This window comes from Caretta caretta, chromosome 2 (assembly GCF_965140235.1).
Source record: "Caretta caretta isolate rCarCar2 chromosome 2, rCarCar1.hap1, whole genome shotgun sequence".
Taxonomy (NCBI): Eukaryota; Metazoa; Chordata; order Testudines; family Cheloniidae; genus Caretta; species Caretta caretta.
Genome location: NC_134207.1, coordinates 205,178,262 through 205,191,561, shown reverse-complemented (window position 1 = coordinate 205,191,561; position 13,300 = coordinate 205,178,262). Strand labels below are relative to the sequence as shown.

The 13,300-nt window shown below is 36.7% G+C and overlaps 1 protein-coding gene across 3 annotated transcripts in view; it reads right to left on the bottom strand.

Annotated features, from left to right (window-relative positions):
• The window catches only part of ANKRD28 (ankyrin repeat domain 28), a 229,716-nt gene that overhangs the window by 77,364 nt on the left and 139,052 nt on the right, over window positions 1-13,300 (bottom strand). For all 3 annotated transcript variants that reach the window (XM_048838497.2, XM_048838499.2, XM_048838495.2), the window contains 3 exons: window positions 9,876-10,076; window positions 9,020-9,107; window positions 748-890 (listed from right to left, as the gene is read on the bottom strand). In XM_048838497.2, coding sequence (XP_048694454.1) covers window positions 748-890; window positions 9,020-9,107; window positions 9,876-10,076 — 432 coding nt within the window. The remainder of the gene's footprint in view (window positions 1-747; window positions 891-9,019; window positions 9,108-9,875; window positions 10,077-13,300) is intronic.

Genomic DNA, 13,300 nt, shown 5'->3' with positions numbered 1-13,300 from the left:
AAGTTTGGAAATATTTGTTTTAGCTCCTAAGATATGAGAAGTTAATACTGAATGAATGTGCAAATAGAGCTCCATATTACATTATACAAAGAAACATCCTAGTTTTCAAACTACAACTTCAGAAGCAATGGTCACTCTGTGGAAGATTGCAAGATTATTCAAAAGGTAGAACGCCAATAGGCCTACAATTCTCTTTAATAAATTTATTTTTATCATCTCAAAAATACTGACAATATTTTTGTTAATATATTTTTAAAACTAGGTACTTATATGACCATCATCAGTGTGGTATAAGAGTACCTCACAATCATTAATGATTTACCCTCAAAACTCCTGTGAGATAGGGAAGTTTTATCCCCGCTTTACAGATGGGGAACTGAAACAAGAGATTAAGTGACTTCCTCAATGTCACAGAAAAAGTGTACGTCAGAGCTTGCAACAGAACTCCGATCTCCTGAGTCCCAGTCCAGTGCCTTAAACATAGGATCACTCCTTCCCTCCCGGAAGATAATGAAACCATTTAAAGGACAAGTTTACCTTTAAGTGAAAATCTATAGAAGAAACTTAAGCCTAGGGAGTGAAGTTCTGTAACCAATAAATAAATGAGTGAAGACCTTATGAAGTACTCTACCACGATTATTATTCTTGAGCATGAAGAATGGAGCATTCTCTGCACCACTATATTCCTGATCAGTAATAGTTTAGATTTTTCCTATGTCATTTGCCTTTGGCTACATGTTTACTTACATCAACTCCAAGATCTAGAAGATATTTGACTACACTGATCATTCCACTAGATGCTGCAGCATGTAGGGGTGTGTATGATTTCTTGTCTTTGCATGTCACTTCAGCTCCATGGGTCACAAGTAATTTCACAACTTCAATGTGACCTAGGCAAATAAAAGAAAAATAAATATTAAGACATAACTTAATTTATCAATTGTGCTCTGACTCAGAGAAATAATATCAATTTATTATTAGCTGCACTTGATCAACTTTTAAAAGGTGAAAAATGCACTATAGACTCTCCTCATTTAAAAGAAGCAGAGAACCATATTCTTTCCCCATCTCATTTCCTTATGATTTATAAAGGCAGTCTGAAATATTTTGTCCATGTATTTCCTCCTACTCCAAACAATCTCTCTAGCCTTGATTTTCGTTTTATATAAAAAATATCAAATCCTGTCTTCTGTTTTTGCTGAAGGATTTTTTGGAGGACTTAAAACCTTACGTCAGCCCATTAGCTCTCAAATCCAACTGAGAGGAGAAGGGATTTTTAGTAAGCTATTTAAAACTGTTTGCTTATCTGATTTAATACCTATCTAACTCAAACTTCTGTCAAAGATTTGAAAGAAAAGCTCAGAACCTTGCTCTTTCAAACTGAAGACTGAGAAAACTTCCATTTAATTTCTTAAGGCCTCCTGCACGAATCGTGAAAAGACTTCATATTTCTGAAGTTTCTAAAGTAGAAACAAGCAGAAAGATAAGTCTCTTTTTTAAGAAAACATTTCTAGACTTCGTAATATAAAAAAATTAATTTTTCCTTTAGAGATATGTTATTTTTTGAAAACTTTACCCAAAGAAATTTAGAAACGCAAGATCCATTTTCAAAAGTAAATTAAGAATTCATAAGCCTAAGTCTCACTGAAAATCAATGGGACATACGCTCCTAATTCCCTAAGTCATTTTTTAAAATAAAGGCTCGTCTATGATTAAACAGCTGCACCAATGCATCTGCGCCGCTGTAGCGCTTCAGTGAAGACACTACCTACGCTGATGGAAATGCTTCTCCCATTGGCACAGGACGGTAATCCACCTCCCCGAGAGGCGGTAGCTATGTTGATGAGAGACGCCCTCCTGTTGACATTGCGCTGTCTACACTGGGAGTTAGGTTGTTATAATTGCATTTATGTCGGTGTAACTTATGTTGCTTAGGAGGGTGTTTTATTCATCCCTTGAGCGACATAAATTATGCCGACATAAGCTATAGTATAGACATAGCTTAAGTGAGAATCAGGTCCACTGTATATGAACATACACACAGAGATTTCTTTAAAAAAATGTAAGAAGTTAATTTTATCCCTCCCCCTCCGTTGTCTACAAATCTATTTTAAAAATGGAAATTAGACAAGTGATATGCTCCAGGGATAAAGTATCCTATTACAAGTCTATAAAAGTAGCATGTGCTAAAATTGGTAGATAGAATTTAGCTTAGCTGAACAAGAGAAAGCATTTGTTTTTCCAGCTGGGTGAGCACACACCAGAAAATGTACCTCATTACAACTCCGATAATGCTTGTCCATACATAGCTGTGGCATCTCAAGCACTGAATTTCATTCCCTCAAAACTACTACTGCAGGCAGGATAAATCAGATCTTAACTATTAGTTTTATCTCTAAGAACACTGGATCAATAACAGTCACACACAACAACCTCTTGGCTGAAGTGATTAGCAATAGTTGAAGTCTGATGTCAGCATGGCTTCAAACTATGAGTAATGGCATTAACACTGCCTAATTCACTGGTCTCAGCAACATTCTAGCTACCATAAGTCTCCCCCCTACAGAAGAAAGTCTGTGATCTTGTTCTGTTTTACTCTTTGGCACTAGGAGTATGGATTTCCCAGCATGATGTACATATTTTACACTAGTTCTGGATGGCTCCAATACCAATTTCACTAATTTAAAGACTAATTTAAAACAGGCTTCAAGCAGAGATTTCTGCAATGTGGATTATTAATATTCTTACTTGTATAAGTGAAGCAATTTCTAGGACAAGAAATCCAGATATTCTTGACTAGATCACTTTTACAACCATCCTGATCTATCATGTGACCAATTATTTAAGTATTTTTTTTCAAATATGCATTTTCTATTTTGTAAACTACAAAAGACTTTACAGACCTCAACACCAAGAATACTTGCAGTGCTTTATAAAAAGTTATTTAACAACTTTTCCTCAATCCACCCATACAAATTTAGGAGTTTCATTTATTGGGCATATACCTATTCTGACTTCTTTATATTTAAACAGAAACGTACCATGAAACCCCCCCAATTATTATTATTATTATTAATAGTTTGAGTAAACAATTTGAAAATTGTATTTTCCCTGTTTCCAGCTCCTGTCTCCACTTTCTGTTTCAAGTCAGGATTTGGGAATACTGTCCTGACAAAACACTCTGCAAATAAAAGCAACACTGAAAGAGCAAACAGTACCTTAGCACAGGCCTGGGCTAACAATGCTTCTGCAGTAACAGACAGGGGAAGTTTTACTCCTCTAAGGCCTTATCTAGAGTAGTAAAGGGGGTGGGGGGTAAAATCAATTTTTAACCCAATTTAAAACATTACTTAGCATTTAACATATATGCAGTTTAATATCTTTAAAATCATGTTAGACTTTGATAAGCAAATACAATTTTAGAGATGTTAGCACCTAGCATAGATGCAGTTTAAGTGATGTTTCCAATGGAGTTAACTAACTCAAGGAACCTAACTTAATTAAAAACAAACAAAAAACACCCCAAAATATTAAACACTTTTTCTAGTCTACACAAGGCTTAAGAAACTAGACTGAAGATGGCAGGTTGATACCATAATTCTAGCTTCACTGGGAAGAAGAAAACTGAGATACAAAGAGTGGAGTTGTGAATGATACAGGGAGTGATCACTTGCTTCCATAGCCATGACTGGCAGGCAAGGGACTAGAGCCAGTGCAGTCCCCATCTAGGAACAGTGCCAAGAATCAATTCCTTTCCCTGCTGACAGCCGCATGATCACCTAACCTTTCTGCAGAAGCATTCAAAGGCTCTGTTTTCTCTATGCCAGTGGTTCTTAAACTGTGGGCTGGGACCCCAAAATGGGTCATAACCCCATTTAATGGGGTTACCAGGGCTGACTTAGACTTGCTGGGGCCTGAGGCCAATGCCTGAGATTACAGGCCCCCTGCCTAGGGCTGAAGCGCTTGGGCTTTGGCCCCTCAACCCAGGGCGGTGGGGCTCTGACTTTGGTTCCCCCACCTGGGGCGGCGGGTCTTGGGCAGGCTCAGGCTTCAGTTCCCCCTCCTTAGGTTGTGTAGTAATTTTTGTTGTCAGAAGGGGGTCGCGGTGCATAAAGTTTGAGAACCCCTGCTCTATGCAAACTATTCCTAGTGTTTTGGGGTTTTTAAATGTGTTCATTACACATTAATCCTTTAAATGAAAGCTTTTTTGAATCACAGCTGAAAAATAAGCTAAACTCTACTTCTCAGTAAAAATCAATAAGCACAACTTTGCTCTTCCTCTACAACTTCTCTCAGGGCTCGTTACATTACTTGTTTTTGAATAGAAGTAGTTCCTAAGGTTACTACCTCAATATAATCTTTGCTATACCTATATCAGCACAAGCTTGACCTAAAGCAAAAAACGAACACCTACTCAGACACTATGTTAAATGTCTGTCCTACTGACACACATGATGGACATCTGTCCAAGCAGCAATCTGTCCTGGTACATATGTAGTAAGTACTAAGACCAAAATGGGGCAAATTATCTAGATCTATGCTATTATCCCTACTATCACAACAAATTGATATGAACAAAGACCAAAGAGTTAAAATGTTTGAAGTGTCTATGGCATAATCCATATTATTCATCAATAATCCACTAATCTTCAAGTTAGTCAGGCACCAACACAGTTCTAAACCTCACTCTGTTTTACTCAGTGAAGTTGCCATATCAAAGTATTACGCTTTGTGCAATAACTAAGGTAAACTTGTTCACCAGTCATACAGCTTCCCATTATTAATTGCAATTCAAAGGTTCTATTGGGACAATGATATTGAAGAATCCTTCTTTATGAAAGTGTAAAAATGAAGCACAAGACAAGCTGGAAAGAGTAGGAACATGTTCTTATATTAAATGTAGTGGCACAAGATAGGATAAAATCAGCTCCATGATCTAAGCATCAGTGCACTACAGAGGCACTGACCAACAATGATTTTGCCCTTCACCTCCACTCCCCTTGGCTTTTATTTCTCTCTGTTCTCCTGAGAATTTTAATTCCCCCACATCAGAAAGTATTTAGTTCCCCTCCCACCACAAAAAAGTTAATAAGAATTGTTAAAAATAAAAACACATTAAGGTTGTGTTTAAATAATTTTGAAAAACAGAAATGTTAATGATTAAACAATATAAGTCATTATAAAATATACTGCTTAATATAGTTAATTCTGTATTAAGATATAGAATCATAGGACTGAAAGGGATCTCAAGAGGTCATCTAGTCTAGTCCCCTGCACTCATGGCAGGACTAAGTATTATCTAGACTATTCCTGACAGGTATTTGTCTAACCTGCTCTTAAAAATCTCCAATGATGGAGATTCCACAACCTCCCTAGGCAATTTATTCCAATGTTTAACCACCCTGACAGCTAGGAAGTTTTTCCTAATGTCCAACCTAAACCTCCCCTTGCTGCAATTTAAGCCCATTGCTTCTTGTCCTATCCTCAGAGGTTAACAACAATTCTTCTCCCTCCATCTTTTATATACTTGAAAACTGCTAGCATGTCCCCTCTCAGTCTTCTCTTTTCCAGACTAAACAAACCCAATTTTTTCAACCTTCCCTCATAGGTCATGTTTTCTAGACCTTTAATCATTTTTGTTGCTCTTCTCTGGACTTCCTCCAATTTGTCCACATCTTTCCTGAAATGTGGCACCCAGAACTGGACACAATACTCCAGCTGAGGCCTAATGTGCACGGAGTAGAGCGAAAGAATTACTTCTCATGTCTTGCTTACAACACTCCCGCTAATACATCCCAGAATGATATTTGCTTTTTTTTTTTTTTGCGCAACAGTGAGTACTACGTATGTAACACTAACAGTGTTACACTGTTGACTCATATTTAGCTTGTGGTCCGCTATGACCCCCAGATCCCTTTCCGCAGTACTCCTTCCTAGGCAGTCATTTCCCATTTTGTATGTGTGCAACTGATTGTTCCTTCCTAAATGGAGTACTTTGCATTTGTCTTTATTGAGTTTCATCCTATTTACTTCAGACCATTTCTCCAGTTTGTCCAGATCATTGTACCAAGACAATGTAATTGTAATGTCTCATTGCAAATGATCCAAAATAGCTGAGTAAGATTTTCCTTCCCCCCACAAATCTCTCCCCCAAAACCCTCCACAAATCCTGTCCTGAAGAGATTTCAGTCTATTTTTTAAAAAGGTGCTTATAAATGCACAATCTAAACTGATTTCAAAGCATTTTCCATAGTTTTTAGATTCACTAAAAAAAAGTATGTACAGCATACAATAATCATTTATATCTATGAAGAAGAGCAACTGCCATTAACAGAACTATAGGACACTACACAAATGTTTAGGAATAACTGGGAGTAGGGAAACATAGTTAGACAAAAGGTAAACTACCCAGAATAGAATTTGTTCAGCACATTAATGCAAAACTACTACTCCAGAGTGCTATGGGATCTCTAATGATTACAAATGGATCTTGGTTTTATATCTCCTCTGATTAATTTCTGTGCTTGCAGAGAACATAATATAAATTTTTCTATTTTCATTCTTCTCTCCTGTGTCGGATAAACTATTATTTTTGAAAGTCAAACTGCACCTCTGAATAGTCAAGACTATGGAATGGCATCAATTTACTTTTTCCTGCAATTGATAATTAAACTCAAATTGATTAATGCTGACTTAATATGTTTATCACATAATTTACACTTTGAAATGACACCCGCTTCTAGCCAATTTCCTGGAAATAGATATCTGTTACTGTTTCGGAGCTGTGGCCACTACCATAAATTCTTCAGTGAGAACCAATACAGCCCTGCTGAGATAAAAGAAAGGAGAACTGAAAGCAATTACAGCTGGTATCAAGTCCTAAGAAATTACAACTTTTTGTGATGTCAAGAGAAAGTATTTTGTAAGCACACAGATGCCACAGGTAGAAAAGACACTAAAAAAAAGGTATGTTGCACCTGCTCAGAAGTCAAAGAAAACTGGTTGTTACTGAAAATTACATCAGTAGCTGTTTATGACTTATTTAGAAGTACAACTGAGTTATTTAGCCACGGCTAAGAGGCTTCTGTCAGAGTATTGGAACTAAAAGCCCTTATCTGCTTTTCTTTTAATCTTTGCACTTCTTGAATGAAGCTGGAAGTGAGGAACCATGACTACAGACAAGCTGAAGAAAAGAATTCCCATACTTATTATAAACAGCAAAGTTCTACATAAAAGACTAATGGAAGGAAGTCTACATAAAGGAAGCCTGTATCATTAGGACGTGATAACCAACCCATTGTGGACAACTTCATCGTCAGAGGCAAGACAATGATTGGGTAAAGAGGCTGAAATCCTGGAAGTGCAATAATTTGAAGTCTTATTCTTGGTCCATTTCCCTATTAAACAAAACTAAACAAAACCCAAGCAGGGAGCGAATCAGAAATATACCTATCTTAAAGTCTATTATTTTTCCTTTGTGAGTCAGCTTCTGATACTTTACTAGAAAACTTCATATTTTTAGTAAGGCTTTTGACATAGTCCCACATGACATTCTCATAAGCAAACTAGGAAAATGTGGCCTAGATTAAATTACTATAAGGTGGGTACACAACTGATTGAAAGACCATATTTAAAGAGTAATTATCAATGATTATCTGTCAAACTGGAGGTCCCACAGAGGTCAGTTGCAGGTCCAGTACTATCAATTTTTTCATTAATGATTTGGATAGTGGACTGGAGAGCATGCTTATAAAATCTGTGGATGATGCCAAGCTGGGAGGGAATGCAAGCACTTGGAGAACAGGATTAAAATGCAAAATGGTCTTGACAAAATAGAGAATTGGTCAGAAATCAACAAAATGAAATTCAATAAAGAGAAATGTAAACTGTTACACTTAAGGAAAAAATTAAATGTACATACACAAAATGGAGAATAACTGACTATACACTGGAATTGCTGAAAAGGATCTAGAAATTACAGCACATCACAAATTGAATGAGACAATGTGATGCAGTTGCAAAAAAAGCCAATCTCTTTCTGGTGTGTATTAACAGGAGTGTCTTATGTAAGACACAGGAGGCAACTCTCCTGCTCTACTTGGCACAGGTGAGGCCTCAGATGGATTAATGTGTCCAATTGAGGGTGGCACACTTTAGTAAAGATGTGGATAAATTGGAGAGAGCTCGGTGGAGAGCAACAAAAATGGTAAAAGGTTTAGAAAACCTGACCTATGAGGAAAGGTTAAAAACTGGGCATGTTTACTCTTGAGAAAAAAACCTGAGTGGCGACCTGTCACAGTCTTCAAATATGTTAAGGGCTGTTCTAAAGAGGACAGTAATTAATCTTTCTCCATGTCCATTGAAGGGAGAACAAGTAGTAATGGGCCTAATCTGCAGAAGGGAGATTTAGGATAGAAATTAGGAAAAAGGTTTTTAATTATAAGGGTAGTGAAATTCTGGAATAGTCATCCAAGGGAGGTTGTATTTTTAAGAACAGGTTGGACAACACCTGTCAGGTAAAGTCTAGGTTCACTTGATTCTAGCCTCAGTACAGTGGGCTGGACCTGATGACTTCTCACAGTCCCTTCCAGTCACATTTCTATGATTCTATAACCACCACCTATAAGTAATGGAGAATTATATTTATCTCTATTCAGTTTCCTCGTACGCCGATCTTTCCTCTTAATAGCCATGTGGCATTAGTGGTCACATTTTCAATCAGGAATCCACATTAAACCAAAAAGTTAGTGTTTAGGAGAAAAACTGTTTTCCTTTCATTTCTCAAAATAAATTAGCATGTCATTTTTTTCTGCCACAAAAGCATTCATAAAAAAAAGACAGTTTGCTGTATCCTATTACAAATGTTATATGAGATGTATAGATACCTTCCTCGTAATCACCTACTACGCAACCTTGACTAAACGCTTTTGCCTAGAAATTAAAGTATATAAGTTCAATAAAATGAAGTGACTGACTTTCTCTCTAATGCACAGAGAATCAGTTGCAAAAGAGTACATACCCATATATGCTCCCCAATGTATAGCTCGTCTGTCTTTCTTGTCAAATGCATTAATATTGGCACCTCTAGACAACAACAAACTCACCATCTAGGGTGAAGAAAGAAAAATAAGTAAAATACCTCTGCTCAGAATATAAAACTATGCACAGAATGTGGCATAATAATGAAAGCGAAGAATAAATCTTGGGTGAAATGAAACCAAGTTTTTAAATCCTTTAAAACCACCATTCCATTTACATCGCTTCTGATATTTTGTGCATTTAAGCATGCTGACTGCCCACACTGTTGACAATGTTGTGATCATAGGATCCTCTAAATTAGATATCAAGTGAAAACCAAAATATTTTAGATTACCTATTTTATGCAATTGTTTAACAACCATGGCATACTATATGTACTGTATCTACTACATACATACTGTTTATTAAAACTAAAAAAGTTAGTTAAAAATCTATGCATTTAATCACCCTACAAATTTACATATTAAAAACCTTTCATTTCCATACAAACTGCTGAAAGTGGATCAATTACACTATGGCTTCAATCACTTGAAATTAATTTACAATTTAAGTTTATACATCTCAGCAGAACCCAGACTATAAATAAAAGGTTGTTGATTTTTTTCTGGGGGAATGCAGAAACTAGAAAAAGGTGTTCCTACAGGCTACTAATAAGGCCATACCTCACCACTGGAACAGTATTCTTCAAGGCTTTAGTATGGGGATGTAAATGCTGTAAATATACTTTAGTGTACATTTTACCATTACCAGATCATGTACAAGTATGCAACTAAATAATCAGAGCTTTGGTGGGAGGCAAGAGGGCTAAAAAACAAGATCTGGAAAATAATCCATACCTCAACATGTCCACTGAAGGCTGCATGATGTAATGCTGTTCTACCTGCTCGATCGGACACATTTACATTACTTAGAAGAGGCACCAAAGCTTCAGCACATTTAACAGCTTTATTTGCAGCTGCTATATGTAGGGGTGTCTGCCAGTTTTTGTCACGGGCATTGACATCTGCTGAATGCTTTAACAGCACCTGAACAGCATCCTGAAAATATTTGCAATAAAATAAATTACATTACTAAAGAACTAAAAGAATATACTTAGCAACTCCATGTAAAGTACAACAGAATCTCACTAATTCACACTTTGATAAACTGCATTCACATGTATTTTCAGGTTATGAGTTTATTCTCAAGCCCAGCAAGATTCTGGGATGGTTATAGATCCCCCAAACACAGCTAAGGAACTTACAATTGGCATTTGACACTGGTGGAATTCCCCATCACAAGATCAATAATGCTCAGGACTCCCTCTATTAGTGTGCATTAGTGAGGCACTACTGTACTTAAAATATATTATTACCAATTGTTAGACACCTTTTTTCAAAGAATAAAAATAGCTGCAAATGGTATATTATAGATGGAGAGTTTAATAACCATACTTTTTTACGGATGTGCCTGTTTATAATACTATCAATTTAAACAGACATCGGCGGCAAAAGGAATATAATTTTTAATGGTGCCAAAGTGACAATCCTGTTTTAGAGTTCTATATCACAGTAATTTGGTAAATAAGAAGTTTCATTCCCCTTTATAAAAATCAAATTTAAACTGCAAACTTTTATACCATTCCTTTTACATTCCTACAGAAAGTAAAACCAAACACAATCCTGTTAATAACATATGCACACTATCACACAAAAAAGAAAACAGCTTGTCAATACAAATATTAAAATGTAGATGCAATACTTCATTTTTTCATTAAGTCCACAAAGTTTTCTACACTTTATTAATTGTTCTGATTGTTTCTTTAGTCAAATGCAAAAAGAGTGCAAAAATAAGAAGGTTACTACTCTGAACTTAAAACATTCTACTGAGGCTAAATATTGCAGGTATCTCAAATTATAGAGCAATGTTACTCATACACATCTGTGCTGCAATACCTAGACATCGCTGTGACTCATGAGTGGAGTGGAAATATTAACACTACATTCCATGTATTTATTCCATGAGAAAAACCTGTCAAAAGTTATCCTAAAACTATACATTTAATTTCCTCTCCTCTTAAGAAACAAAAAGTATAAGAGCAACCTAGAAAATACTTGTGCCTTACTTTATAACTGTAAATTGAATGAACAGTGAAATGGATATGGACCCAAAATGTATTTAATAGTTTACTAGGAAAAAGCTGATTACATATCAAGTCTTTGGCTCCTTTGAGCCTAACATCCATGAAAACACCTACAAGAATCAGGAAATAAATACAAGAAGAGCTCTGGAATTGGTTGGGCACAAACTGTCAAAGGAAACACTAATTTTACTGTAAAAAAATTACTCTGGTCTCAGTATGCAGTTAGTATGTGTATGTGCAGTGATGTATTTTCAAATTAAATGAATCTTAACTTTTTCTTTTGCGCAAAACACACCAGCACACAAAAGGAGTGCAAATTCACATTCTGAAGACTAACAGTCTAAGCTGAAATACGTTCAAGAAAAAAAAGTTTGAAAACTAAATCCCCAAATATATTAACGATATTTAGGGTGACCAGATGTTCTTGTTTAATTGGGTCTCCCCTCATTTGGGGGGAGTAGTCCTGCTGGATTATACCTAAACCAGGATTTAAATCACAGAGCTTCCTAGCTACTATACACAAGAGCTTGAACAGCGACACTCTGCCCCTGAAACGAGTCAGTAACCAGCTCAAGAGGGAGCATCTCTGTGCTGCTCCCAGCTGCACAGTGTGCTAGTACGTGTCCCCATCCATCTATTTATAAGGTCTTCCATCATCTTAATATTTAAGAGCCCCCCAAATACGTAAAAGTAGAAACAACACTAAAAAGCTCTCTTTCTTCCATTCCAACCTATAGGATAAATAAATTTGATTAGTGTATAAGATTTGTTTCATTGCATGTTGTGAGTATGTGTAGAAACTCTAGGGAAAACGAAGAATAAATAAGTTTTGCATTTAAAAGTAATTAGTTCTGTGGTCACTTATCTCTTGCAGGAGCAAATTCCATAGTTTAGATCCAGTCACTGTCTCCCATACACCCTCCCAGAGTTGGCTGACAGATTCATTGTTTTGATAACAACGTTGTGATTATAGGAGGTCATGGTCACAGAGGGAGGGTTCTCTCTTAGGTAGCTAAGACAAGCCCATGGAAGGCTTTGAATATCAGGACAGAGGTCTTAAGTTGGACTATATTCAATGAGGAGCCACTGCAAAGAAATGAGCACCATGTGACCTGTGTTGCTATAGAAACAGACTGCTTCACAGCGTACTAGTTGAAGCTTTTTGCGTATCTAAGGCATGTGGGGGTTGGGTCAAAATGAAGTCCTACTGGCATCCAGTTCTTTGTGGGGAGAAGGGGTGGTTGGGGGGAAGAGTAGTTGTAGAAGTTAAAAAGATCCTACGGGGCAGACCCCTGGGCTGGTCCATTTTGTGGGAGAGAAGTGGTGCCCTTTGAAGTTTGGGGAAGGATATGTCCCAATCTCCAGATTTATATATAGTTTTGCCACAATAAAACCAGTTCACTACAAGTTCTTATATGCTAAGGTTATGTTAATGATATACTAATGTGATTTACAGTTTTCATTTTATTATACTCATAGCCCTAGAAGCAAGGCAAGACTTATACAAATGAGAAAATAATATTCTTATTTTAGGAGTGATAACTGAGCAGAGGAAACTTTTTAAAAGTAAAATGTTCCATAGATTCAAAAAATCATTAGCCAAATTGTGACAGATCCTAGTGAGGGTATTCACAAAAGAGGAGGAAAGGAAGGAGAAAGCACGCAACGAGCATCCCATCCCCCCCAACACAAGGGGCAGAAACAACTATAGTCCCAAATCTCAGGAGAGTGCAAGGACTGCTGCTTCAGTGAGGCTCTCTCAGGGGAGCATATTGCTTTACCCTAAAGGATAGTTTAGCCTATGCACCAAGCCATTCATAGAAGAATTGTGTCCAAGTCCCTTATGGGACAAGACCTCCACATTACTACCTACTTAGGCTAGTGGCTAAATGCTACTATTTGGCCCAAAAGCAAGATCTAAAATGGACGGTTTTAGATCCAAAGTCTGATGCCTGAGACTCTGCAAAACCAAAACAATCTCATTTCATCCCCTCTCTCTCTAATAAAAATAAAACAATAATAGTACTGATATGACTCAGGCACAGTACTCTGCGTAGTCAGGTTCTGTGAAATTCTCCCACATGACTCTAGCAACAATACATGTCAATCCTAACCTTCAGCATTTTTACTGAGCTAATT